General features: G+C 50.5%; 2 protein-coding genes across 4 annotated transcripts; both read left to right on the top strand.

Moving 5' to 3' along the window:
• Positions 1-1968: 1968 nt before the first annotated feature.
• Trem2 (triggering receptor expressed on myeloid cells 2) lies at positions 1969-12100 on the top strand. Of its 2 annotated transcripts, none has more exons than XM_045157387.1 (5): positions 1969-2051; positions 5227-5583; positions 9330-9420; positions 11559-11750; positions 11839-12100. In XM_045157387.1, exons 1-5 carry the CDS (start codon positions 2012-2014, stop codon positions 11873-11875), a joined length of 717 nt encoding a protein of 238 aa, XP_045013322.1. In that variant the 5' UTR covers positions 1969-2011; the 3' UTR covers positions 11876-12100. The 2 variants fall into 2 exon arrangements, with proteins under 2 accessions (XP_045013322.1, XP_045013321.1); XM_045157386.1 differs by having other exon boundaries at positions 11536-11750.
• A 6413-nt stretch (positions 12101-18513) lies between these two features.
• On the top strand, positions 18514-25109 carry Treml1 (triggering receptor expressed on myeloid cells like 1). Of its 2 annotated transcripts, none has more exons than XM_045157590.1 (6): positions 18514-18559; positions 18711-19046; positions 21042-21156; positions 21996-22081; positions 22691-22743; positions 24783-25109. In XM_045157590.1, the coding sequence occupies exons 1-6, from the start codon at positions 18514-18516 to the stop codon at positions 25080-25082; spliced, it is 936 nt and encodes a 311-aa protein (XP_045013525.1). In that variant the 3' UTR covers positions 25083-25109. The 2 variants fall into 2 exon arrangements, with proteins under 2 accessions (XP_045013525.1, XP_012807676.2); XM_012952222.2 differs by having other exon boundaries at positions 21009-21156.
• Positions 25110-27634: the final 2525 nt, after the last annotated feature.

The raw sequence follows: 27634 nt of genomic DNA, 5'->3' as shown, positions 1-27634 counted from the left end.
CCTAAGTTTATGGAGGACACCTGAATTAAACAACCACAGCCCCACAGGTGATTCTGGATCCTGTCAAATTGGCAACCAATATAAATAAACAGCCACAGCCCCATGCTTCCTGGTTCCATCTAGAGCACATTCTAGAAAGACCCAGAAGCCATAGGAATAGGAGTCAGAGCTACAGTTGCTAGAGCCCGGAGTGGGAGGGGGCCTGGGGCTGCCTGGGGCGCTGGCCGCGTTCTCCCCTGTAGAGTCTGCTCATGGCCAGGCAAGCGCGCTGTTTGTTAGGTAGATGTGTGAGGTTCTCCATGCTCACAGAACTGGAGGTTTTATAAAATAAATGACATAGAAAAAGACACCTAGAGGGGAACCAGGGACCTCAGCTTCATGTCCAGGCTGGGTCTTTGGCCTTTGTTGTGATTTGATTCAGGTGTCCCTCATAATTCTTTGTTGTTGTTGTTGTTTGTTTTTTATTTTTCAAGATAGGGTCTCACTGTAGCTCACGCCGACCTGGAATTCACTATATAGTCTCAGGGTGGCCTCGAACTCATCCCTCATAGTCTTATGTGTTCTGAATGCTAGGTCCCCAGCTGGTGGCAATTTGGGCACTGAAGCCTCCTGGAGGCGACGTATTATTGGGAGCAGGCTCATGGACATTATAGGCAGCTTCCTCTTGCCAGTGTTTGGCACACTCTCCTGCTGCTGTCGCCCATCTGATGTTGGTCAGGAGGTGATGCCCACCCTCTGCTCATGCCATCGTTTTCTCCTGCCATCGGGGAATTTCCCCATGGGGTCTGTGAGCCAGAATAAGCCCTTTCCCCCCACAAGCTGCTCTTGGGTCGGGTTCTTTGTGCAGCAACATGAAACCAGCTGCAACAGCCTTGATGGGGGGGGGGGGACTGCCTTATGTTCCCCCGGGACTCTCACCTCGCCACGTGTCCCATCGTGGTGGGTGCAAGCGCACAGGTGGATGACAGCAGATGGACCAGCGAGTGCTTGTGGGGAAAGGAGCTCCACCAGAGGCTGATGCTCTGTGGGTGCCTGGCCTCCCTCCCCTCAGCCCCCCAGCCGAATTCAGATTACACTCCTGGTGTGTTTTCAAGCCTCCCCCCGTTCCATCCCTGCCTGACTCCCGGGCCCATCGCACACCTGTGTGTGTCTTTGAGCGTGTGGAACTCCGAGACGTCCCTGGAATCTTGCCTGTGGTCTCCCCTCTCCTTCCACGAGCTTCAGGGCCTGTCCCACTGGGTGACCAGGAGTTAAGGTGTAGGCATGCCTGAGATAAATGCAGCGTGCGTAAGGAGACACCTAGCCCTTCAGCGGAGGATAAACTCCAGCAGAAAGTTCCAGATGCACAGATGAAGTTCTCTCTCACAGCCAGCCCATTTTTTCATCGCCTGCTAAGTAGACTAAAAGTCACAGCCGGTCCCAGGCGTTGAGCTCCATCCCAAGGCTCTTTACCTGTTGGACCATGTTAGCCTCCTAGTAAACCTGTATATTCCCATCTTACAGATCCACGCACTGAGGTGCCGCGGGTGCATGGGGTTACACACAGCAAGCAGGAAGTCTGGCTCTGGACCCGTATCCTTATGTGTTGCCCACTGTGGGAGACTAGACAAGAGACTGGTGGTGTCCTGACCTCCCAGGGAGCAGCTGTCTCCCTTCCCTTGAGAGGCTGGAACCAACAGAGGTGATGGAGGGTCTGGCTATAGTGTGGGGATCATGATGGCTGAACAAGGCTCTAGAAGGAGAAGGAGCAGTCTCAGATTCTGTCCAGCCCCAGCCATGCATGGCCACCGTGGTGGGTGGCGGTGGGAGGGGAGCTGGCCTCCAGCCAGGGCACAGCAATGAGCGTCTTCCCCTCTCTGAATCACAGAGCCGACCCTGGTGCAGTGGTTGCTCAACCCAGGGGCGCAATTCCTGTGGGCAGTGCCTGACGACGCTTGGCCCTTGCTTTTTGGCACTTCAAGGGAAAGACAAGATCTTGCACAAGACACCCAGTGTCTGCACCCAGGGCACCATGGGGCCTTTCCAGCTGCTTCTCCTGATGTTGGTCACAGGTAGGACCCCTGCCCTGCCTTCTTTCCTTTCCCTTCTTGAGCAGGTGGCCGGGTGGGGAGCGCAGGGGGCATGGCGTGGGATTGTGAAGGAGGGAGGAGTCCCGGTGCGCCCAAGTGTTCCGCTTGGCACTGCGGTCATGCCCCATCCACCGATGTTGGTCACGTCACCCCGCACAGGCTCAGCTCCCACGCGAGCCAGGCTTCCCACGTGGGGTAGGTTAAGGCGGCCGCTGGCCTCCGGTCCCTGGGAAGGAGCTCTGAGGGTGTGTTCTAGGAGTGAAGGTGTTTGGAACCCCTAAGTTATGAATCGCTTTAGCTTAAGTGGAACGGTAGCATGGCCTGGGAACTAGGATCTGCTCCATCCAGGGGCCCCTTCCCTACGCAGCCTCAGCCCTAGGGAGGTGAGGAGGCTGAAAACTCTGCCACTGAGCCTGGACGCTGGCGCCCCGCATCCACACACACACCATGGGCCGCTCTTCCCGTTGGGGGTCTGGGTATCTCGCAGGGATGGAAAAACCCGGGTGAGAGGAGGGACTGCCCCTGATCTCATTCCTCCTTGTAGCTTCTCAGCTGGAGGGAGAGGTGAGGTGCCTTAGTCTACCTGGAGGCAGAGGGATGAAGGGGTTGACATGTGGAATAGACACATACACATGGCATCTCTTTAGATCCAAAAGACAGACCACCAGTTCCGGACCCCACCACCCAGGCTTGCGTCACAGCCATGGTCGGAGAAGGTTGGGGAAGGGAGAAGGCTTGGATGAGTCCTTTATAACTCCTGCCATCGTCACAGACAGGCTAGCACTCCAAGCCCATCTCTCCTGTCCCAAGAAGAGCCCCAAAATAGCAACCTCGTGTCTCCCCCGAAATAGCTCTGAGACAAGTCCTTCCTGAAAGGGGAACAACGCTATAGAAATAGGGAAGCTGGGAGTTGAAGGTCAGGAAAGGAGAGTGCCAAACCCAGTCCAGGGCGGATGGCCGTGGAGCTGGCTGTGGTGCTGGGGTGGGGAGGGGGCCCCAGTCCAGACCCCTAGGGAACCAGTCTCGCCTTGAGGGGGCCCATTACTTTTGCTCTCCTGAGAAAAGAAAAAAGAGAGAGAGGAGAGGTCTTTGTTCCATATCCTGGGGGAAAGATATACAAATGGAACTAGAGAGCTTTTCGGAGCAGATGTTTCTGGAAATAGGCCTAGAGTTCTTCAAAGGTGCCCAGCAAACACAACGAGAAAACTAGACTCAGTACTTGCATTTCTTGATTTCCAGTTTCCCACAAGCTCATGCCTGGGCTATGCCACCCCTCCCCCACCCCCAGAGTGATTCACAGGCAGGCTGCATGCCTATTGTGCTCAGCTTTCACCTGACTGGGACAAACATCCCGCCAGACACGGCTTATGGCAGGAAGGAGTTTATTTGAGGCTTACAAATTCCAGGGAAATGCCATCAAGGGTGGAAGAAGCTGGCTCCCTTTTACAGATCCAAGCAGAGAGACACCAGCAAGCGTGAGCCGCCAGAGCTCAGAGTGCTCCAGACACACCTAGTAGAGCTGTACTGAAGATCTGCCCCAAATACACCTTAGGGCTGGACTCCAGGATCCACTCTCAGTGACATGTCCCCTGGTAGCAGGGATCTGCCTACCAGGGGCTCACACTGCAAGCTCCATTAAACAAACAAACAAACAAACAAACTTTTAGAAATAAGGAGAGACAAACACAGACAGAATTGGCGCCCCAGGGCCTCAGCCACTGAATTCGAACTCCAGACACTTGCGCCACCTAGTGGGCATGTGTGACCTTGCACTTGTCTCACCTTTGTGTGTCTGGCTTACGTGGGATCTGGAGAGTTGAACATGGGTCCTTAGGCTTCACAGGCAAGCACCTTAACTGCTAATTCATCTCTCCAGTTCATTTAAAAAATATATTTATTTCCAAGGAAAGACAGAGATACTATGGGCATGCCAGAGCTTCTAGCCACTGTGAACAAACTCTAGATGCATGTACCACTTTGTGCACCTGGCTCTACATGAGCACTGGGGAATCAAGTCTAGGTTATTAGGTTTTGCAGGCAAGCGCCTTAACTTCTGAGCCATCTCTCCAGCCCTGCAAGCCCAGTTTTTTTGTTTTTCTTTTTAAGAATATTTTCGTTTAGCTGGGCATAGTGGTGCATGCCTTTAATCCCAGCATTCAGGAGGTAAAGATAGGATGATCACTGTGAGTTTGAGGCCATCCTGAGAATACAGAGTGAATTCCAGGTCAGCCTGGGCTAGAGTGAGACCCTGCCTCAAAAATCCCCCCCTCCAATTTTTTTTTTCTTTTTATGTATTTATCTGTTTGAGAGGGTGGGGAAGATAGAGACAAATAGAGAGAGAATGGCCACACCAGCTGCCCCAGGTCCTCTAGCCACTGCAAATGAACTCTAGACACACACATCACCTTGTGCATCTGGCTAATGTGGGTCCTAGGGAATTGAATCTTGGTCCTTTGGCTTTGCAGGCAAGCACCTTAATTACTAAGCCATCCCTCCAGCCCTGTTTTTTTGCTTTTTCAAGGTAGGGTCTTGCTCTCACTAGCCCAGGCTGACCTGGAACTTACTATGTAGTCTCAGGCTGGCCTCAGACTCACAGCGATCCTCCCACCTCTGCCTCCCAAGTACCGAGACTCAAGGTGCGCACCACAACACCCAGTGAAAGCTCAGTTTTCTAATATATTTTTGTTCATTTATTTATTTATTTTATTTGAGGGCGACAGACACAGAGAGAAAGACAGATAGAGGGAGAGAGAGAGAGAATGGGCGCGCCAGGGCCTCCAGCCACTGCAAACGAACTCCAGACGCGTGCGCCCCCTTGTGCATCTGGCTAACGTGGGACCTGGGGAACCGAGCCTCGAACCGGGGTCCTTAGGCTTCACAGGCAAGCGCTTAACCACTAAGCCATCTCTCCAGCCCTTTTTTTTTCTAATTTTTTTTTGTTCATTTTTTAATTTATTTTATTTGAGAGCGACAGACAGAGAGAGAAAGACAGATAGAGGGAGAGAGAGAGAATGGGCAAGCTCAGTTTCAATAAAACGCCGGAGTCTGTGGGGCCATACATTCAAACTACCTCAGTGCCCGTTTGCTCTGCTGCTCACGGGAGATCAGTAGACTCCTGGGGAATGAGCGAAGGAGTGAGTGACTGTCTCCCCTGCAGAGCTGTCCCAAGGCCACAACACCACAGTGGTACAGGGCGAGGTGGGCCAGTCCCTGCGGGTTTCCTGTTCCTATGACTCTGTGAAACACTGGGGGCGGCGCAAGGCCTGGTGCCGCCAGCTGGGCAAGGAGGGCCCATGCCAGCGTGTGGTCAGCACGCACAGTTTGTGGCTCCTGGCCTTCGTGAAGAAGCGCAACGGGAGCACGGTGATCTCAGACGACGCCCTGGCTGGAACCCTCACCGTCACGCTGCGCAACCTGCAAGCCGGCGACGCAGGCCTCTATCAGTGCCAGAGCCTCCGAGGCCAAGGTCACGAGGCCGACACTCTCCAGACGGTCCTGGTGGAGGTGCTGGCAGGTGAGTGGCTGCCTGACTGGTGTGTGACTTTTCTTGGAGAGGCAAGGGTAATCACCTGTTCACCCCCGATGGTGCACCAATGACAGGCCAAAGAAATGATTCCATCCAAGTCTGGCTTAGTGAACCAGAGAGTCTACTGGGGTTGCTTACAGGGCCATAGGTGAGGGGTCATTTACAGGAGTATAGGTATATTATTAGCCAGGGTTCTCTAGAGGAACAGAATTACTAGAATGAATTATATTACAAAGGGAATTTAGGAAACCGGGCGTGGTGGCGCACGCTTTTAATCCCAGCACTTGGGAGGCAGAGGTAGGAGGATCGCTATGAGTTCGAGGCCACCCTGAGACTACAGAGTGAATTCCAGGTCAGCCTGGGCTAGAGCGAGACCCTACCTTGAAAAACCAAAAAAAAAAAAAAAAAAGGAGTTTATTGGATTAGCTTCAGGAGTCTAATAGCAGTTACGGGCTAGAGAGTCAAGGAACCCGGGAGCTGCTCAGTCCACGTGGCCAGATGCCCCAGCAGTCTCAATCTGGCGCTGAAGACCTGGAGGCTTCCTGAGGAGCCGTTGGGTTTTGGACCATGCGGGTCTTTGGTTGACGCTGTTCTTCAGTCTGTGCTGGAAGGCAGCAAGCAGCTCCGAAGGAAGGAAGGGGCTCTCTTCACCCAGAGTTTCTTATATGAAGTCCCCTCTGAGAGGGGCCGCCCCCTCTGGGGGAAGGGCTTACTCTGGGGGAAGGACTTCCTCCTCCAGGTAATCCTTCTTGGAAGCAACCTGGGAGACCCACCCGAAAGGGATTTCTGTGGGTTCCTAAACAGATCAAGTTCACAACAGCTGGGCCATCGCAATAGGTGAAGGGTCACCCACAGGAACATGTGTGATTCAAAAGCAGCTGCATCATTGCAAAGGCCACCCCAGGGCTAGAGAGATGGCTCAGTGGTTAAGGGTGCTTGCCTGCAAAGCCCAGTGACTCAGGTTCAATTCCCCAGAACCCACATAAAGCCAGATGAACAAAGTGGTGCATGCATCTGGAGGTCATTTGCAAGCCTAGAGACCCTGGTGACCCATTCTCTCTCTCTCCCTGCTTGCAAATAAAAATAAATAAACAAACAAGTAAATACATAAACAGAAAGGAATGGCTCTGAGAGGCAGTCCAAAAATAATTTTAAAAGGCCACACCAGCATGGATAACAACTCAAACAAACTCCCTGCATGAAAGCCTTGTAAGTTTCATTTGCTTCCTGAGCTTTGTAAGATTCCTTTGCTTCCTGATTCTTACTATCTTCCAGAATGGAATATTTCTTTAAAAATTATTTAGGGGGCTGGAGAGATGGCTTAGCGGTTAAGCGCTTGCCTGTGAAGCCTAAGGACTCCGGTTCGAGGCTTGGTTCCCCAGGTCCCACTTTAGCCAGATGCACAAGGGGGCGCATGCGTCTGGAGTTCGTTTGCAGTGGCTGGAAGCCCTGGCGCGCCCATTCTCTCTCTCTCCCTCTATCTGTCTTTCTCTCTGTGTCTGTTGCTCTCAAATAAATAAATAAATAATTAAAAAAAATTATTTAGGGGGGTCATGAGAATGTGAGGACCAGAGCTTCTTGCTGTTGCAAACAAACTCCATACCCATGTGCCCCTTTATGTATCTAGGCTTTTTTTTTTTTTCTTTTAGATTATTGACTTCTTTTTTTTTGAGGTAGGGTCTCGCTCTAGCCGAGGCTGACCTGGAATTCACTATGGAGTCTCAGGGTGGCCTCGAACTCTCGGTGATCCTCCTACCTCTGCCTCCCAAGTGCTGGGATTAAAGGCGTGCGCCACCACGCCCGGCTTATTGACTTCTTTTTGAACTATCTTTTTTGTTTGTTTTTATTTTTTTATTTTTAGAGAGAGAGAGAGAGAACTGGCACTCCAGGGCCTTGGCTACTGACATCAAACGCCAGGTGCTTGCGCCACCTAGTGGGCATGTGCAACCTTGAGCTTGCCTCATCTTTGTGCATCCAGCTTATGTGGGATCTGGAGAGTCAAACATGGGTCCTTAGGCTTCGCAGGCAAGTGCCTTAACCACTAAGCCATCTCTCCAGACAGAGGAGAGAATGCATGAAAATGAATGGGCACACCAGAGCCTCTACCTGCTACAAATGAACTCCAGATGCGTGTGCCATTTTGTGCATCTAGCTTTACATGGGTACTGGGGAATCAAACCTTAACAGCTGAGCCATCTCTCCAGACTATGTATCTAGCTGTATGTGGGTACAGAGGAGTTGAACCCTGGCTGACAGGCTTTGTAAGCAAGTACCTTTAACAGCTAAGCCATAGGACAGAATGTTATATGTAGAGGAAATAGCTATACAACATTCACATTTTGCCCCAGATGCAAATCTGTATGCAGAACCACCCCCTGGGCCCTCAGGGAAAACCCAGGCTCCATGGATGGTCGTGTATGATGTTCCTTTAGGTTGTGCCCTGGCATAGGGCTTTGTCACTTACAGGAGGGGCCTCGCTCTGTAGTTTACATTAAGGCACTGAGTTAGCCCGGACCCTGCTTCCTGAAACCACCTTATCTATTTGACATCCTGTTAGTATGTGAACACTTAATGACTAGCAGAAAAAGCTGGAAATGGTGGCTCATACTTATAGTCCCAACACTCCAGAGGCTGAAGTGAGCAGATCACCATGAGTTTCAAGGCTAGCATGGTCTACCTGGTGAGTTTGAGACAGCCTAAGCTTCAGAGTGAGACCCTGTCTCAAAACCAAAAGCATCTAGAGGCTAATCCATTCACTTATGCAACCAGCTAAGTGGACCTACTAATGGATCCAGAAAAACTTCCCTTGAAAGGAAAGCTTGCTTGTGCTGGCCAATACACTATCCTTCTCTGAGCTTTATTTCCCTTATCTTTAAATAGAGATTATGGGGCTGGAGTCCGGGAGGTCACAGCTCTTGCCTAGCATGAACAAGGCCCTAGGTTTCAGTCTTAGTATTACATAATAGGGAAAAATGGTTTGGAGAGAAATGATGGTCTATGGCCATACCATCCTGAACGTATCTAATCTCTGATCTTGGAAGCTGAGCCAGGTCAGGCCTGGTTAGTGCTTGGTTGGGGGAAACGATGGTGTCTGTGGTTGTGACAGCCGTCCCTACCCGGACTTCTGGAAGTGCTTGGGAAGGAGGAGTGACGCCATGCAGCCCTCTGGCTCTGAACTGACTTGGGGTTCCTCCTAGCTTCTGCCTGGTCTCCAGCACACAGTGTGTCCCAGAGAACAGCTTAAGGGTGAGGGTTGGGTGTCCTGAGTCTCTTCCTCACTTCGGATCCTTATCATCACTTATGCAGTGCTGGGGAATGATCTTAGGACATTGTGCATGCTGGACAAACAGTGTATGCAACTCAACCCTATTCCCAGCCCCAGTAACTCTCCTCCTTCTCCTCCTCTTCCTCTTTCTCCCTCTTCTTCTTTTTGAGGTAGCGTGTCACTCTAGCCCAGGCTGACCTGGAATTCAATACGTAGTTTCAAGGTGGTCTTGAACTCATGGCGATCCTCCTACTTCTGCCTCCCAAGCGCTGGGATTAAAGGCATGTGCCACCATGCCTGGCTTGGCAAGTAACTCTTCCTTCTAGGTGAGAAGTTTGGGGGTTAGTAACTGGGTCCATTCAAGACTGAAGCCCAAGGGCCTCACTGCACCCACAGGGAACCTCCCCTCCCCCATAAGCTGCTGAGCTGAAGAAACAGAGTACTGCAAACTCATGGTTGTCCTCCACAGATCCTCTGGATCACCAGGACGTGGGAGACCTTTGGGTTCCCCAGGAATCAGAGAGCTTTGGGGGTACCCAGGTGGAGCACAGCATCTCCAGGTACAGTAACGGTCCTTGCTCAGGCCCCCAGCAGTGACTGGAAGGGAGCAGGGGGAGGGGGCGGGGCCTGGTGTGAACAACAGGGCCGAGACGTGGTCCCACCTCAGCATCTCTGCGTCAGCGTGCAGAGGTCAGTCAATGGGACAGGACCAGCTCTCAAGGGACTGAATCCCTCCATTCCCCGTGACAATTCACACAAGTGGGCTGGAGAGATGGCTTAGTGGTTAAGTCTCTTGCCTACAAAGCCTAAGGACCCAGGTTCAATTCCCCAGTAGCCACATATGCCAGGTGCACGAGGTGATGCATGTGTCTGGAGTTTGTCTGCAGTGGCTAGAGGCCCTGGTGCGTGCCCATTCTCTCTATCTGCTCCTTTCTCACTCTCTCTTTTGTCTCTCAAATAAATAAATAAATAGAGCAGGGAATGATGGCACATGCCTTTGATCCCAGCACTAGGGAGGCAGAGGTAGGAGGATCGCCATGAGTTCAAGGCAACCCTGAGACTCCATAGTGAATTCCAGGTCAGCCTGGACTAGAGTGAGACCCTACTTCGAAAAACCAAAATAATAAATAAATTAACTAATTAAATAAAAAGAAAAACAAAAAAAAAGGCCAGGCGCGGTGGCTCACACCTTTAATCCCAGCACTCGGGAGGCAGAGGTAGGAAGATTGCTGTGAGTTCAAGGCCACCCTGAAACTACACAATGAATTCCAGGTCAGCCTGGGCTAGAGTGAAAATCTACCTCAAATAAACAAAACAAATTTCACACAAGTGCCATCATGACTTTGAAACAGATATCCCCCCTCCCCCGACACACACATAATTTAGCAATAGGAAAGCTTCATTCTTTAAAAAAAAAAAGAGCAAAAGCGGGTGCCCCACCCCTTTGGTAGAGGCAGAATCTGTCCTGTCTGTTCGTGAATCAGGTTGCTTGTGTCAGAACAGAGCCGACACAATGAGCGTGTGTCACAAAAGGGGACTTATTAGACGAGTTTACAGGACAAGGGCCAAGCAGTCCAACAGTCGCTGTCTGCAGCTGTTTGCTCCCTGAGGCTGGATCCCTCAGCATTCCCAGCGTGGAGCTGAAGGACCGGAGGATTCTGGGAGAGCCGCTGGTCTTCGGTTCACGCTGGAAGACTGAAGAAGCTAGGTTCCAGTGGCCACAAAGGTTAGCAGTAACAGGGCAGATGCACACACCAGGAGCAGGGGCATCCGGGAAAAGGGGCCTGTGCCCCTTTGCAGCTTCTAGTCAATTGTTTGTTTGTGTGTGTGTGTGTGTATTTCAATGTAGGGTCTTGCTCTAGCCCAGGCTCATCTGGAATTCATTATGTAGTCTCAGGATGGCCTCGAATTTAATATATATATATTGAGAGAGAGAGAGAGAGAGAGAGAGAGAGAGAGAGAGAGAGAGAGAATCTATCAAAGAAAGGGCCACCCACCTTGGGGGAGGATCTTCCTCCCTCCATCAGTCCTTCCTGGAAACACCCTCACAGACCCTCCCAAGAGATGTGTCTCTTACTTGATTCCTAATCTGATCAAGTTGGCAACAGAACTTAACCTTCACACTGGTTCATTTCCCTGTGCCTGTGTTAAAACAATGCTTAAGCGTGTGTGTGTGTGTGTGTGTGTGTGTGTGTGTGTGTGTATGCACGCGCGCACCCAAGGGGATACCAGTGCGCTCACTACAGTATCCTACCATGAACTGCAGGAAACTGTTCATCAGGGAAGGGTGACCTGTCTTAGTGCACATAGCAGATAATCTGCTCCAGACTCCCCTGAGCCCCACGAGGCCTCATTCCAGAGATAATGCTGGGCAGGGAGGTCTCTCGAATCTCTAGACGTTCCCAGCTTCCCCCCATGCCTTCTCTGAGGGCAGTTTCTAGCCTGTAGGATGCCTCCAGGGTCTCATCTGCCCTCCTCTCCTTTCTTTTATTTTAAATAATATTGACTTATTTTATTTACTTATTTGAAATAGAGAGAGAGGCAGAGAGAGAGAGATTGGAAAGAGAGAATGGACACACCAGGGCCTCTAGCCACTGCAAAGTACTCCAGACACACGCGCCACCTTGCATATCTGGCTTTGCAGGGGTCCTGAGGAACTGAACCTGTCTCCCCAGCCCCCTCTCCTCTACTTTCAAAGGAGCCGCTCTAGAGGGACCCCATTCCCACCCACTTCAGTCCTTCTCCTCTTGGCCTGCATGTTCCTTGGCAAGCTTCTTGCAGCCAGTGTCCTTTGGGCTGCGGCCTGGCGTGGGCAGAAGCTGGAGACACCTCGGACCCCTGGGTTGGACTGCAGACATGACCCTGGACTCCAGCTCCAGACCCTTGACAGGTGAGGGGAGGGTGGACGGAGTGATGCTAGACATGGACAGTGGGAGGAAGGGAAGGAAAGGGGGGTAACTGAGCTTTGTCTACCGTAGGGCTCAGGGATACATGAGGGAAGAAGACCCCAGATGAGAGGAGAAACCCAGGTGGGGTCCATCAAGGAGCCACCCAAGCCTGCACACCTGCCCTGTGGCCACCAAGATGTTGGGTTCTGCTCTGGCAAGAGGCCACTCTGCCTGCTGCCTGCTTCTGGAACCTGGAAGCAGGGACGTGCGTGCGCGTGTGTGTGATAAAGAGGAGGGAGTGGAAGCCACATGCCATCCTCTGGGCTTTGGGTATTAAACGCTCTTACAAAACCAACCCAAGGCTGCGCTGTCTTTCTGGACAGAAGGTCTCTTTGCTTTAGGACCAAGAGGCCGAGTTGGAGCTGCTGGGGATTGAACCCATGGCCTTGGGCATGCTGGGCACGTGCTGTAACACTGAGCTACAGTCCCAGCTAGGATTATGCACTGGGAGGAGGGAAAAGGCAAAAGATCTCACTGTTCAGGGTCTGGGACCCAAAGATACCATGGCCTCCATCCCACAGGCTCTAACTTGGCCATCCTCTTTCCGTAGATCCGATCACCAAGTCCTTCTCTGGAATATCTCTTCATATGCTCCACTCCTCTCCTATGGCATTCCCCCCACCCCCCCTTTAGCCCCAGCCCCCTTCACTAACCTTGTTTCTGCCACCCACGGCCACCCAACCTGCTGACTCATCCTTTCATATCTCTAGAACTTCGCTTACATCTGTGACTCCCCCGCCCCCAGACAATGTAAAGGACTGAGTCATAGGGAAGCCTGTCATAGCTGGTGATGGATCGTCCACAGCCCTCAATGAACAGAGAAGAAATAGAGAATCAAAGAGGGTAAAGAGTGCTGGAGAGATGCCTTAGCAGTTAAGGCATTTGCCAGCGAGGCCAAAGGACACAGGTTCGAGTCCCCAGGACCCACGTAAAGCCAGATGCACAAGGTGGTGCATGGGTCTGGCATTCATTTGCAGCAGCTAGAGGTCCTGGTGTGCCCATTCTCTCTCTCCCCTTGCAATATATGTATGTATTTTAAAAAGTGTAAGAGGCTTGCCCAAGGTCCCCAATAGAACCTAGAAATCCGATTTTCACTTGACATTCAAGACACCCTCCCCTCTAGTTCAGTCCTATGTGTGTATTCATGCATATGTACACTTATCATGTGTGTGGGGGCCAGAGGTCCACACTGGGTGTCTCCCTCAGTTACTCTCCCCCTTAGTTTTTGTGACAAGTTCTCTCCCAGAGCCTGGAGTTTGTTGATCCCATTAGACTGCTAGACAGCAAATCCTTGAGGAATCTCTGGTCTTTGTCTTCCCAGTGCTGGGATTATGTGGATGCTGCGGATGCAAACTCGGTGTTCATGTTTTGCATGACAAGCACTTGACTAAATAAGCCTCTCCCCGTCCTCACTTTTCTTTCTCACTCTCTCTCTCTTTTGGTTTTCAAGGTAGGGTCCCGCTGTAACCCAGGCTGACCTGGAATTCACTATGTAGTCTCAGGGTGGCCTCGAACTCACAGTGATCCTCCTACCCCTGCCTCCCAAATGCTGGGATTAAAGGCGTGCGCCACCACACCCAGCCTATTTAAAAAAAATTTTTTTTTGGCTTTTGGAGGTAGGGTCTCTCTTTAGTCCAGGCTGACCTGGAATTCACTATGTAGTCTCAGGGTGGCCTCGAACTCACGGCGATCCTCCTACCTCTGCCTCCCGAGTGTAGGGACGAGAAGTGTGTGTCACCATGCCCAGCTCATTTTCTTTTTAAACATTTTTCATGACTATACAAAATGTTCCAGCCCAAAGTGTAACTGAGTTCTTTTCAGCTGCCCACACAGTGGGCACAAAAGCTATGAAGTGGGCCTGGGATGTGAGTGTGGTGGCCACCCCGGGACCACTTCAGAATGGTGTTTTCCTCCATTGGTGGTCTGGTCTTTCTTCTTTCCCGTTCTGCTACCTGCAAGACATCCAGCTCTGGGTCCCATTGTCACCGCCAGAATGTCCTGCCTCGTGTTCAAGGCCACACTGAGCTGAGAGGGAGGGAGAGAGTAGCGTGGACTTCAGTCTTCTCTCTCTCTGCCTCCTGGAAACTTGTCCGGAGCAAGTTCTTCAATACCTCTGCTCTCCAGTGTCCTCACTTGTAAAAATGCATCAGTCCATCAACACTTGCCCCTGACTAGTTCACTGTGGGGTGTGTGTGTGTGTGTGTGTGTGTGTGTACATGCATGCACATGCCATGGTTCTCATGTGGAGGTCAGAGGACAGCCTCAGATGTGAGTCCTTGCCTTGTTCTAAGGCAGGGTCTCTCCTGTTTCACAACGGGGTGCCCAAGTCTAACTGGCCCCTAGCTTCTGGAGAGTCTCCTACCTCCGCCTCCCATCTCACCATAGAAGCACTTAGACTACAGACACGAGCTGAGGCATCCAGCTTCACGTAGGTTCTGCGCGTCTGAACTCTGGGCCTCATGCTTGGACAATAGACACTTTACCCAGTGATCCAGCTCCCCAGCCCTTCACTGAGTTGTTGTGAAGTAAAAAGAAGTAACGTGGGCTGGAGAGATGGCTTAGTGGTTAAGCGCTTGCCTGTGAAGCCCAAGGAACTCGGTTCGAGGCTCAATTCCCCAGGACCCACGTAAGCCAGATGCACAAAGGGGCGCACACATCTGGAGTTCATTTGCAGTGGCTGGAGGCCCTGTCGCACCCATTCAATCTCTATATATTTGCCTCATTCTCTCTCTGTCTGTGGCTCTCAAATAAATAAATAAAATTTTTAAAAAGTTTTCTAAAAAAAAAAAAAAAAAAAGAAGTGATGTGTGTGGAAGACCCTGGCCAGGTAGCTGGTACATTGGAGATCTTTCTCTTTAGTGTGTGTGTGTGTGTGTGTGTGTGTGTGCGCGCGCGCGCGCGCACACGTGCGCATGTGTATTACATGCATGTGCACGTGTATCCATGTGGGGGAAGTGCACACGCGTGCGTGTGTGTGGAAGCCAGAGGCCAAAGTTCGGTATAGTTACACAGGGACACTGTCCTCCTCTTTTAGGGACCAGATCTGTCACTGGCCAGGAGTTCACCACCTAGGCTGGCCTGGCAGGCCACTGTGAGCCCCAGGGGTTCTCCCGCCTCCGCTTGCTCAATGCTGGGATTATAAAGCCCACCCAGCATTACTTTTTTCTGTTGGTGTTTTTAGGTAGGGTCTCACTCTAGTGCAGATGACCTAGAATTCACTCTGTAGGCCCAGGCTAACCTCAAACTCATGGCGATCCTCCTACCTCTAGCTCCTGAGTGCTGGATTAAAGGTGTGAGCCACCATGCCTGGCGATATCATAGGTCTTTTTTAAAAATAATTTTTATTTTTATTTATTTGCAAGCAGAGAGAGAGAAGAGAAACAGACAGAGAGATAATGGGCATAGCAGGGCCTGTAGCCACTGCAAGCAAATACCAGACACATGTGCCCCTTATGCTTCTGGCTTATGTGGGACCTGGAGAATCGAACCTAGGTCCTTTGGCTTTGCAGGCAAATGCCTTAACTGCTAAGCCATCTCTCCAGCCCTATCATAGGTCTTTAACAAGCAGTGTTAAGCCCGGAAGCCTCCAGGAGCCTGCCTGACCCTCGAGCCCACCAGTAAACCATGTTCATCTGAGGAGCTCAGTCCAGCGTTGGACACAGTCTCACCTCCACACACCAACGCAGCAGATCATTAGTGCAGCAATGGATCTCTTGTGAGGAAACGAAAGCTGTGCCTGCATCGGCCGCACAGGGAAAAGTACTGGTTTGTTTGAGGCTTTCTCTGTTTTAACACAAAAGCTTCATGTCCCAGGAAGTTTCTTAATCCCCAGCACACAGGGACAGTTGGTCACCCCTTCCACTAGGCTCAGTTTAACATAGCAGCTGGTGCAGAGGTTCGATTCCCCAGCACCCACGTCAAACCAGATGCACAAAGTGGTGCATGAACCAGGAGTTTGCTTAACGGTGGCAAGAGGCTCTGGTGTGCCCCATACTGTATCCCTCTTTCCTCTCTCTCTCTCTCTCTCTCTCTCTCTCTCTCTCTCTCTCCCTCTCTCACCCTCTCTCCCTCTCTTCCTCTCTTCCTCAAAAATAAGTAAATAAAAATATTTTTAAAAAAGACCCTGTCTCATACCAGAGAAGAAATTCCCCATGTCATCTTATAATTAAGACACTAGACATGGAAAAAAGAGAGAGAGACTACTCAAAGCTGAAGAGAAAAAGAGCTCACCCACTTACAAAGAGTGCAGTGAACACTGGGCAGACCCCAAACCCATCAGTAAGAGAAACAAAAAGAAAAGTTGGCCACCTATCATGAGACTAGTCATTTCTATCATGTCTACCAAAGCCCAGAAACATCACAGAGGAACTGATGGGTTAAATATGAGCGCTGCTCTCTCTCTCCAGCCTGAGAACCTCCTCCAGGGAGATGGCATTAGATGCTGAGGAGACTCAAAATTCATTAAAGCGTGCCTGGAGGGTTGGCTTAGCAGTTAAGGCATTTGCCTGCAAAGCCTAAGGACTAAAGTTCAATTCCCCAGGACCCACGTTAGGCAGATACACAAGGGCGCGCACACATCTGGAGTTTGTTTGCAGTGGCTGGAGGCCCTGGTGTGACCATTCTCTTTCTCTCTGTCAAATAAATAAGAATAAAATATTAAAAACAAAATAAAAAAATTCATCAAAGCAGAAAATCAAAGGCCTAGAGCTCAACATTACACAGATTTAAAAAATATTTATTTGCCAGGCAGGGTGGCACACACCTTTAATCCCAGCACTTGGGAGGCAGAGGTAGAAGGATCGCCATGAGTTCAAGGCCACCCTGAGACTCCATAGTGAATTCCAGGTCAGCCTGGGCTAGAGTGAGACCCTACCTCAAAAAAAATTATTTATTTATTTACTTAAGAAAGAGATGGGGTGGGGGGAGAATGGGCACGCTAGGGCTTTTAGCCACTGCAGATGAACTCCAAATGCATGTACCACCATGTGTATCTGGCCTAGGTGGGTTCTGGGCATTCGAACCTAGGTCCTTAGGCTTTGCAGGCAAGCACCTTAACCACTAAGATATCTCTCTAGACCCCAGACAGACTTTTAACAAGCTCCAAAAGCTCAGGGAACATTGTAGAAGAGGGGGTGGAAAGATTGTAAGAGCCACGGGGTGGGAAGGTGTACTTTGAGGCATTGCCCCCACCTTCGCCAAAGAGACTGACTGATCCATTCATGACCCCACAGACATTACCCATAACCCCATTGAGGATGGGCCTCAGTGGAATGGGGGTGAGGAAGAGGGAACATAAGATGGGAATATGACCAATATGCAATACATTCATACAATGAAGTTCTCATGTATAAAAGACGCTGTCTCAGAGAATGAGATAAACAGTGACTGAGAAAGACACCTGACATTGACTTCTGGTCTCCACATGCATGTAACACACATACAAGCAGGTGCACTGGCACACATTCAAATGTGCATACATACCACATATGCATACAAACACATGCCAAATAAGAAAGAGACTTTGTGAATTTAAAATATCGATGGGGGGCTGAAGGGATGGTTTAGTGGTTCATGTGCTTGCTTACAAGGCCAAAGGACCCAGGTTCAATGCCCCAGAACCCACGTAAGCCAGATGCACAAAGTGTTGCATGCATCTGGAGTTTGTTTGCATTAGTTAGAGGTCCTGGTGCACCCATTCTCTCTCTCTCTCTCTCTATATACATATATATATATATATATGTATATATATATATATATGTGTGTGTGTGTGTGTGTGTGTGTGTGTGTGTGTGTGTGTGTATCTGCTCCTCAATATATATCTGCCCTCTCTTTAGGGATTTTTTTTTTTTTTTTGAGGTAGGGTCTCACTCTAGCTCAGACTGACCTGGAATTCACTATGTAGGCTCAGGGTGGCTTCAAACTCATGGCAATCCTCCTACCTCTGCCTCCTGAGTGCTGGGATTAAAGGTGTGCGCCACCATGCCTGGCTTGCCCCTCTCTTTAAATAAATAAAATAAAATAAAAATCAGTAGGGTTAGGATGCATCTCAATTGGTAGGTAGGGTGCTTGCCTATCATGCTCAAAGCCCTGGGTTCTGTCTGCAGCATCATATAAACCAGCGCGGTGAGATATTCCTGTTATCTCAGCCCTCAAGAGGTTGAAGCAGGAGGATCAGGAGTTCAAAGTCATTTTCTTCCTCGAAGTGAGTTTGAGACTAGCCTGGATAAAGACGCTGCCTCTAAAATAAAACCAAGCAGAAAGACAATAATAGGATGGAAGAAAAGTATAAATATAAATATAATAAAATATCAGGTCTCCCAGAAGGCAGAGCACAACAAATACGGAAAATACAAAGAAACATTACAAAAATGAGGTGAACAGAGAAGAAAGTGAGAGGCGGCTGGGAAACAGCTCAGTGAGCGAGTGTGCTTGCTGTACAAGCACGGGGGCCTGAGAAGGCTCGATTCACCCCGAGTTTTACTTCTCAGCCCCCATATAAACAGGTGAGTATGACTGTGCACGTCTGTAACCCCAGTTCTGAAAGTGTGGAGACTGGAGAATCATTTGGCTCCCGGAAAATGCCCACTGGCCCCTGCCTGGCCCCCTGTGGTCACCAAGAACCCACACGACTGTCTAAGACAGCTGTTTCCTGTCGGTGGTATCAGTTTCCAGGCGAGCCTCGGAGCTGGCATCTTCTGCGCAACCATGGGCGCCAGCCTGCTCCTGCTCCTGCTCCTCCTGGGACCAGCAGGTAAGGTCTAGATGGGGCCACACCTCCTTCCTTGGCCCTACATGATGCCATTATGGATGCCATATCTGCCCCTGCGAGTCTCAGTGTCTTCAAGCCACAGGGTGGGCTGCAAAGCGGTCTTGCCTCCCTGGCCATCGCTTCCCTTTCCTAGGTCGGGGCTCCGCCGACAGCCACCACCCTGAGCAGCTGCAGGCACCCGTGGGCGCCTCCATTCTGGTGCAATGCCACTACAGACTCCAGGATGTCAGGGCGCGCAAGACGTGGTGCCGGGTTCTCCAGGACGGCTGCCGGCCCCTGGTGTCCTCGGCTGTGGACCGTTCAGCCCCCGGGGGCAAGCGCACCTTCCTCACCGACCTGGGTGGGGGCCTGCTGCAGGTGGAAATGGTGTCCCTGCATGAGGAGGACGCAGGGAAGTACCGCTGCGTGGTGCATGGAGCCACGGGGCCCCAGACCTTGCACACTGTTTCCCTGAAGGTGCTTCCCAGAGGTGAGCTGTCCCCGAAAACTATGCTGTGCATGTGTGATTTGCGGCGGTGGTGTGTGTGTGGGGGGGGGGCGTTGGGGGGGGAGGCTCGTAGGGCCTTGGGGATGGGGGAACCCTTGGGACACATGGGTGAGATGTGCTTTTGACAGCTCTGCTAGGACCGAGCAGAAAAGGAACCGGTTGGGAAGCTGGAGATAAATAGCTCAATAGTGACCTCTCTCCTACCTCTCCCTCTCAGTGTCTTCCCCATCAATGACACCTTGGGGCTTTTGTGCCTTCTTTTTATTTTTATTTGTTTTATTTATGAGAGAGGGACAGAGAGAATGGGCTCTCCTAGGTCTGTAGCCACTGCAGACGAGCTCCAGATGTGTGCGCCCCCTTGTGCGCATGTACGACATTGCAGGGGTGGGATGTTGCGCTTGTGTCACTGTGTCTGGCTTACGTGGGACCTGGAGAACGGAATATGAGTTCTTCGGCTTCACAGGCAAGCGCCTTCACCGCTAAGCCATCTCTCCAGCCCACTTTTGTGTCTCCTAGCATTTCCATGAACTTGATGCACTCTTTGTTTTAGACAATGGTGAGGTGGCACACTGACAATTGATGTTTATGCCTTCCGGGTTTTTTGTTGTTGTTGTTGTTGTTCTGATAATAAGGAGTTTGATGGCTTAAAGCTTACAATTGCCTTAATTAATCCTACAATTCTTCACTGAGCATTTAGTAGGTGGGGAGGACCGCCCGCCTTTCAGGCAAGCATTTAGCTTTAGAGCAGGTCACCCGAGGGCGTAGAGGTACCTCAGGAGGCAGGACATGTGCAGAAGGATTGGCACATAATGCTTCTGGTTGCAGGTTTGGCATAGAACAAAGAATACAAGGTGGTTCTATCAAGAAGAAGGGCCGGGCGTGGTGGCGCACGCCTTTAATCGCAGCACTCGGGAGGCAGAGGTAGAAGGATCGCTGTGAGTTCAAGGCCAGCCTGAGACTACATAGTGAATTCCAGGTCAGCCTGGGCTACAGCAAGACCCTACCTCAAAAATAGAAATTAAAAAAAAAAAAAAAAGCAAGGCAAGATCCCACTTTAAGAGAGTCAGGAAGGACTGGCTGGGTCTACTCAAGACAGATGTTTTGGCCCAAAAAAACTCAAACCTGACCTTTACGGCCACAAGTCAGGTACACTGTAGAGATGACCAAAGCCTTGTCACAAAAACGGAGTCAGGGTACCAGCTAGGCTCTCCAAAGGGCCAATGGACGTTGCATCACATTACAGCTGACCCAGAGTCCCTTAAATCCTGAGGGCAGAGCTGAGGGTGGGGACCCCCCAGTCTGTGGTTACAGGGCTATAGCTATGTGGGAGGGGGGTCCCATCGGATACCCATGAGAGCCAGGAACAGGTTGGCACTGGGGATGCCAGCAAGGAAAACCTCTTCTGTGGTTGGGAAGTGGAGATGGATACCAATGACCCCAGGGTGGTTCAACGAAGTCTGAGCAGCCTGGTAAGACCATTGGGTGTGGATGGGTCAGGGATGGAGGAGAAGAAATAGAGGAAGACAGTGGCAGAGGGAAAAATGGGTATATTCACAAACAGGTAGAGACGCAAAGAGTCAGTGCTATTCCCTGGCCCACAGAACGAGAGAGAACCCTGAGAAATAGCTTTCCTTTTCCTCAGCGCCTGTCCTCTGTGCTTCTAGTTCCTCAGACCAGAACAAGCCATTGAAACCAGTCCACAGCCTGGCATACGTGCTCATTAAAGGTTTTCTTTCTTCCTTTCTTTCTTATTTTATTTTAATTTTACTTATTTATTTTTTGAGGTAGGGTCTCACTCTGGTCCAGGCTGACATGGAATTCACTATATAGCCTCAGGGTGGCCTCGAACTCACGGTGGTCCTCCTACCTCTGCCTCCCGAGTGCTGAGATTAAAGGCATGGGCCACCACACCTGGCTCTCATTCAGTGTTTTCTACTGGCTCAGTTCCTGGCCAGGGAGAGGAGGAGGAGAAGAAAGAAGATGAACAGGAAGGTGAAGAAAAGACTTTTCAGGTTGACAACGTGGGAGAGGATCCCTCCTTAGGACCTGCAAGCAACGCCAGTCCTTATGAACTCAACTGGCATGAGAAGAGGTACTGATAAGCCTGGGCATGGAGGCTGGAGGGATGGCTCAGTGGTCAATAGCCTTTACTTACTTACAAAGCTTGAGAGCCCAGGTTCGATTGGCCAGGATCTACGTAAAGCAAAGTGGTGGCACATGCCTCTGGGGCTCATTTGCGGTGGCAGGAGGCCCTGGCACACCCATTTTCTCTCTTTCTCATAAATAAGTAAATAGCTGGGCATGCCTTTAGTCCTAGCACTCGGGAGGCAGAGGCGGGAGGATCGGGAGGATCGCCGTGAGTTCAAAGCCACCCTGAGACTACATAGTCAATTCCAGGTCAGCCTGAGCTAGAGCGAGACCCCACCTTAGAAAAAAAAAAAAAAAAAGCTGCGTGTGGTGGCGCACGCCTTTAATCCCAGCACTTGGGAGACAGCGGTAGGAGGATCGCTGTGAGTTCGAGGCCACCCTGAGACTACATAGTTAATTCCAGGTCAGCCTGAGCCAGAGTGAGACCCTAACTAAAAAAAAAACCAAAAAACAAAAAACCCAATCAATCAATCAATAAAAAATAAATAAAATATTTTTAAAAACCAAAAAGACTGGATTTGGGAGGCCAGGAGAAGCCGTGTTGTCAAGCTCTAGATGAAATCAAATGGAGCACACAGCTGACAGGCGGACCTCTATCCCGTGGGACAAGGAATGGTCCCTTCACTTTGGGGGATCTCCAGCCAGGATGCTGTGCCAGTGTCTCTGTTCAGCCCCAGCGGGGTCAGCCCATCTCATTCCAGTCCCTCTCCTCTGCAGCACAGCCCCCCTGGGAAGGCTGGCCAGCCATGGGGCTCAGCCTGCTTATTCCTTTCTGCCCTTCAGAATCCCTTTGATCTGGGGGGCTGCCCTCCTGCTGGGCCTGCTGGTGACAGCTGTGGTACTGCTGGCGGTGACAGCCAGAAGAAGAGGTACGCCACCGCCCTCCACCGAGCCCCAGCGGCCGGATCAGTCTGTCATCAACCGGTTTGATGGCTGAGGGTCCCCGCTGGAAAGGATTGGCTTGAGCTTTGTGTTTGGCTGAGGGAGAGAGGGGAGGCAAGAGCTTGTCGGGGCTAGCCTGAGGAAAGGCAGGAGTTGGAGGACACAGGAGGTTCTCGGGGTGCCGAGTCAGGTTAAGCTGTGGAAAACAAAAAGCAAGTGCGGAAGGGCCGGGCATGGTGGCGCATGCCTTTAATCCCAGCACTCGGGAGGCAGAGGTAGGAGGATTGCCGTGAGTTCGAGGCCACCCTGAGACTCCATAGTGAATTCCAGGTCAGCCTGGGCTAGAGTGAGACCCTACCTCAAAAAAACAAAAACAAACAAACAAACAAACAAAAAAAAAAAAAAAAGCAAGTGGGGAAGACATGGGAGGAAGCAGGCTGGGGTGTGGAGATGGGGGTACAGATTGAGTGTTAGGAGCAGGGCACAGGGAGGACATCCAAACAGGGGGGGAAATGTCAGATTCTTCAGCGGGGCGGGGGGATGGGCTTTGGGCCACGCCAGAAGTGACTATGCTGCTGTCTGCCCTCTGGTTCTAGGGAGCCGGCTTGGCATCGGTGGCAAGTTCCAGAGCAGTGGTGCCTCGGGCACGGTAAGGGCTCTCTGCAGATTCCCCAACACATTCCCTAGACGCCTCACACTTGCTGAGAGCCTCGCCCCCCTCCACCCCCAGGACAGGGTAGAGCCCAGTGAAGGACTGGACCCTCTTCCTATGCGATGCCCTTGGCCCCAGTGAGCTTGTTGCTGCTCATCTCTTTTTTTTTTTTCGTTTTGGTTTTTCGAGGTAGGGTCTTACTCTAAGCTCAGGCTGACCTGGAATTCACCATGTCGTCTCAGGGTGGCCTCGAACTCATGGCAACCCTCCCACCTCTGCCTCCTGAGTACTGAAGGCGTGCACCACCACGCCTGGCGGTTTCTCGGTTCTTAGTGTCTTACGTCAAGAACTGAAGGAACACACAAATAATAAAGTAGCCAAAACCTTTATTCAGAGTAAAGTGATAAAAGTGTGAAATATACTGCCAAGAGGGACAATGGGTCACTTGAGTGGATAGTACTCAAGAGTGCTGGGTATTGCTCAGGGCTTAAAAAAAAATATTTATTTGGGCTGGTGAGATGGCTTAGTGGTTAAGGCGCTTGCCTGTGAAGCCTAAAGACCCAGGTTCGATTCTCCAGGTCCCACATAAGCCAGATGCACATGGTGGCACATGTATCTGGAGCTCGACTACAGTGGCTGGAGGCCCTGGTGCGCCCATTCTCTCTCACACACACACTCTCTCTCTCTCTGTGTCTCAAATAAATAAAAAAATGAATCAGAAAAAAAATATTTGCAGGAAAAGGGGTTTGTTGTTCCCAGTTACCAAAAGATAGAAGACAGAATATGTGCACCAGGGCCTTTAGCAGTTGCAAATGCACAAATGATGCATGCACCACTTTGTGCATCTGGTTTTACGTGGGTTCTGGGGAATTGAACCTGGGTCCTTAGGCTTTGCAGGCAAGCGCCTTAACCAGGGAGCCACCTCTCCAGCCCCCAAGGCTTCCTTTTTAAAAATATTTTTATTTATTTATTTGACAGTGATAGAGAAAGGAGATAGATAGCGAGAGAATGGGCATGCCAGGGCCTCCAGCCACTGCAAATAACTCTAGATGCATGGGCCACCTTGTGCATCTGGCTAACGTGGGTTCTGGGTTATCAAATCTTGAACTGGGGTCCTTAGGCTTCACAGGCAAGCGCTTAACCGCTAAGCCATCTCTTCCATCTCCCTCCCCTCCACCCAGGGCTTCTTTTGAAGAAGAGATTGGTTGTCAAGGGCATAGTTTGGGCGATTCTCTACTTTAAGTCATATGACATTGTCTCCCTCACGTGTTCCCTCCCATGAAGCATCTGATTTTAATCATATGTATTCCCACTTACACATAAGCATAAGATGGCAAATAGAGGTTTCACTTTACTTTTTATTTTTATTTGACAGATAAAGGGAGGGGGGAAGAATGGGCACACCAGGGCCCCAGCCACTGCAAACAAAGTATAGACTCTCCTGTGTCCCCTTGTTCATCTGGCTAACATGGGTCCTAGGGAATTGGACCTGGGTCCTTTGGCTTTGCAGGCAAATGTCTTAACCACTAAGCCAGCCCTCTAGCTCCAAGGTTTCATTCTAAGAGGACCCCAAATCAGTCAAGGCTAGATGGCTCTCTGCTGTTCTAATCCTGGATGGATCTATGAATATATTTGAAGAGGAAGTGATCACATATAATGGGTCAAGGGGTGAGGGGGTAGCAGGGTGTACAGGCAACTTGGTAAAGGTGGCTCCCTTCCCCCGCCCCGGGTTGCCAACCCGGGCTGTGCTCAAATGCATTGTGAGGAAAGGAGTTCGTTTACTGGCCAAGTCGAGCAGTGTTCCCAGTGGCTAAACTATTTCATAAGCTGTGATTCTTGCCTCAGGCTTCCTTGGTAACTCACCTTCCCAGATGCGAGGAGCCCCTTAGTTTAGCAGGTGTATGGAGCAAAACGCTGCCTTGTCCACTGACGTTCTGGGGATTGGAGAGGCAGGTCCACCATGGCACTGGGGTTCCCACCAAAGGGAACTTGGGCACAGGGTGTTCCTCTGCCTGACTTGCCTTCTTCTGTCCCAGGAGCCCTCGTCAGCGTCCTATCACGTCAATGACTCTGCCCTGGCAGCTGGGATGCCACCGGATGTACCACACGTGAGGCTCGACTCACCACCGCCCTTTGACACCACCATCTACGCTGACCTAGACCTGGACGCTCCCTTGGGAAGACCCCCACACCCACAGCCCCCTCTGCCTCCTAAGGTTCTCATGCCCTCCAAATCTGTGACCTATGCTACCGTCATCTTCCCGGGAGGGGGCAGAGGTGGAACGGCCTCCAGTGCGTCAGCCCAGGAGTCACCCAGTCAACTCCCTTCCAGTTAAATGGCTCTTCGTACTTTGCACAGACCACCACCCTTAGGGGCTTCCTGTATTTCTTCCCAACCAGCTTATGCCCTGGACAAATTATGTTAGCAACTAGGGGCATTAAGAGCTAATCTAGTATCCTGACATTGGACAAGGAAAGTGTTGCTCAGCTATGATCCAGGTTTTTTTTTTTGTGTGTGTGTGTGTGTGGTGGTAGTGGTGGGGGTAACCCCTCTGCCCTGGTACCTCTTTCATTACCTACTGGGCTAAATAAACCCTGATTGTGTGTGAACTCCTTATTATTTATTTATTTTTTTTATGTATGTGTGAGGTAAAAGGAGGGAGAGGTGCGCCAGGGCCTCCAGCCACTGCTAAATGAACTCCAGGTACACGCACCACCATCTGCATGTGGCTCACAGGGGCTCTAGGGAAATGAACCGGGGTCCTTAGGCTTTGCAGGCTTAATCATTAAGCCATGTCTCTCTCCAGCTCTCTTTGTTTGGGGTGTGCCTTGTATACATCTATCAAAAACACCTTTTCACTTTATTTTTTTTATTATTATTTTTTTTAATTTTTTTGAGGTAGGGTCTCACACTAGCTCTGGCTGACCTGGGATTTACTATGTATTCTCAGGGTGGCAATCCCTCTACCTCAGCCTCCTGAGTGCTGGGATTAAAGGCATGCACCAGCATGCCTGGCTAGCTACCTTTTCACTTTGGTAAGATATACATGCGAGGTACATTTATTGTTGGAAGACATAACCTCGGGAATACTTTAAAAAGCGAGCCAGGTGTGGTGGCACGCACCCTCAGCACTTGGGAGGCAGAGGTAGAAGGATGACCATGACCAGCAATGTTTTTAAAAGTTAAAATGAGGGCTGGAGAGATGGCTTAGCGGTTAAGCGCTTGCCTGTGAAACCTAAGGACCCTGGTTCGAGGCTCGATTCCCCAGGACCCACGTTAGCCAGATGCACAAGGGGGCGCATGTGTCTGGAGTTCGTTTGCAGTGGCTGGAAGCCCTGGTGTGCCCATTCTCTCTCTCTCTATTATCTGCCTCTTTCTCTGTCTGTCACTCTCAAATAAACAACAAAAAAAAATTAAATAAAAAAATTTTAAAAAGTTAAAATGAGCAGCCCTACTTTTCTGAACATGAAGAGAATGTAGGACTGGGCAGAAAATGGCAGATAGCAGCAAAGAATGAGTTACAGAATTTTCCTCAGAAAACAAAATTTCTGGAGGGTATGGGCCCATACCTAGGGACGAGAGGGGAGTGTTAAAGATTTAGGATATTATTTTGGTGGACCATTTGGTTGGGAAGAAGTTTGAAGTCATCTGTTCCCCTTATCAGCCATGTTTGAGGTCCAGAAGCCTTCTATCAGTGAGAGCAGGCCGGGCTTCCAGACAGAACGTCCTTCTTCCCATGACCCTCCTGGTTTGTTGTCACAATTCCCCCTGTCTTCTATCCTGCAGAGAACGCTGGTGAGGAAAACATGCTCATGAAGTCAGCACAGGATATCCAGCACTTAAAAAATAGTTTTATTTATGTATTTGGGTTTTTCAAGGCAGGGTCTTGCTCTCTAGCCCAGGATAACCTGGAATTCACTATGTAGTCTCAGAGTGAACTTGAACTCATGGTGATCCTACCTCTGCCTCCCAGGTGCTGGGATTAAAGGCATGTACCATTCCTTGGACTAGAAAGATTTTTTGTTTGAGACAGAGAGAGAGGGAGAGAATGGACATGTCAGGGGCCTCCAGCCACTACAAACAAACTCCAGATGCATGTGCCTCCATGTGCATTTGGCTTATGTGGGACCTGGAGAATTGAACCTGGGGCCTTAGGCTTCACAGGCACGCGCCTTAACCGCTGAGCCATCTCTCCAGCCCTCGGCATGCATTTTCACTTCTAGTGATACCTAACATCCTCATGACTACTACATACATTGTACATTCGAATGTACAAACTCTTAGCTCACAAACCCGCAAGAATGTTGTCTGTTTTGTTGTAACCCGCCCACCGGATGTGCTCACCAGACTTTGAGAACAGCTTCATTTGACTTTCTTTGTTCTGTTGCTATTAAAACTTCTTGAGACTATTAGCACATTGGAACATGGCATTCAGACTACCCTCATCCGTGTTCCCAGACCACAGCAGGCTGCTGCCCCTGCGGGAGACGAAACTGTGACTCAGGAGAAACAATTCCTGCAGGGCTGTAAGTTTACCCCAAGCCCGAGCATTTTTCTAAGCACCCTGCCTCATCCGTCTCACTCGCTCAGCTGGTTCACTGGGAGGCTAGGTGTGGTGGCACATGATTTAATCCCTGATAGCTGGGTTAGATTCCCCAGTATGCAAGCAAAGCCAGAGGCACAAAGTGCACACGTGTCTCGAGTTCACTTGCAGTGGTGGGAGGCCCTGCCATGCCTTTAACCCCAGCACTCAGGAGGATCACGGTGAGTTTGAGGCTACCCTTAGAAAGCATAGTGAGCTCCAGGTCAGACAGAGCTAAAGTGAGCCACGACCTTGAAAAACCAAAATATGAAAAACAAACAAACAAACAAAAAACAGCCAGGCGT

This window comes from Jaculus jaculus, chromosome 8 (genome assembly GCF_020740685.1).
Source record: "Jaculus jaculus isolate mJacJac1 chromosome 8, mJacJac1.mat.Y.cur, whole genome shotgun sequence".
NCBI classification, from domain to species: Eukaryota; Metazoa; Chordata; class Mammalia; order Rodentia; family Dipodidae; genus Jaculus; species Jaculus jaculus.
The sequence above is the reverse complement of the archived record's forward strand: the minus strand, read 5'-3'. Positions and strand labels throughout refer to the sequence as shown.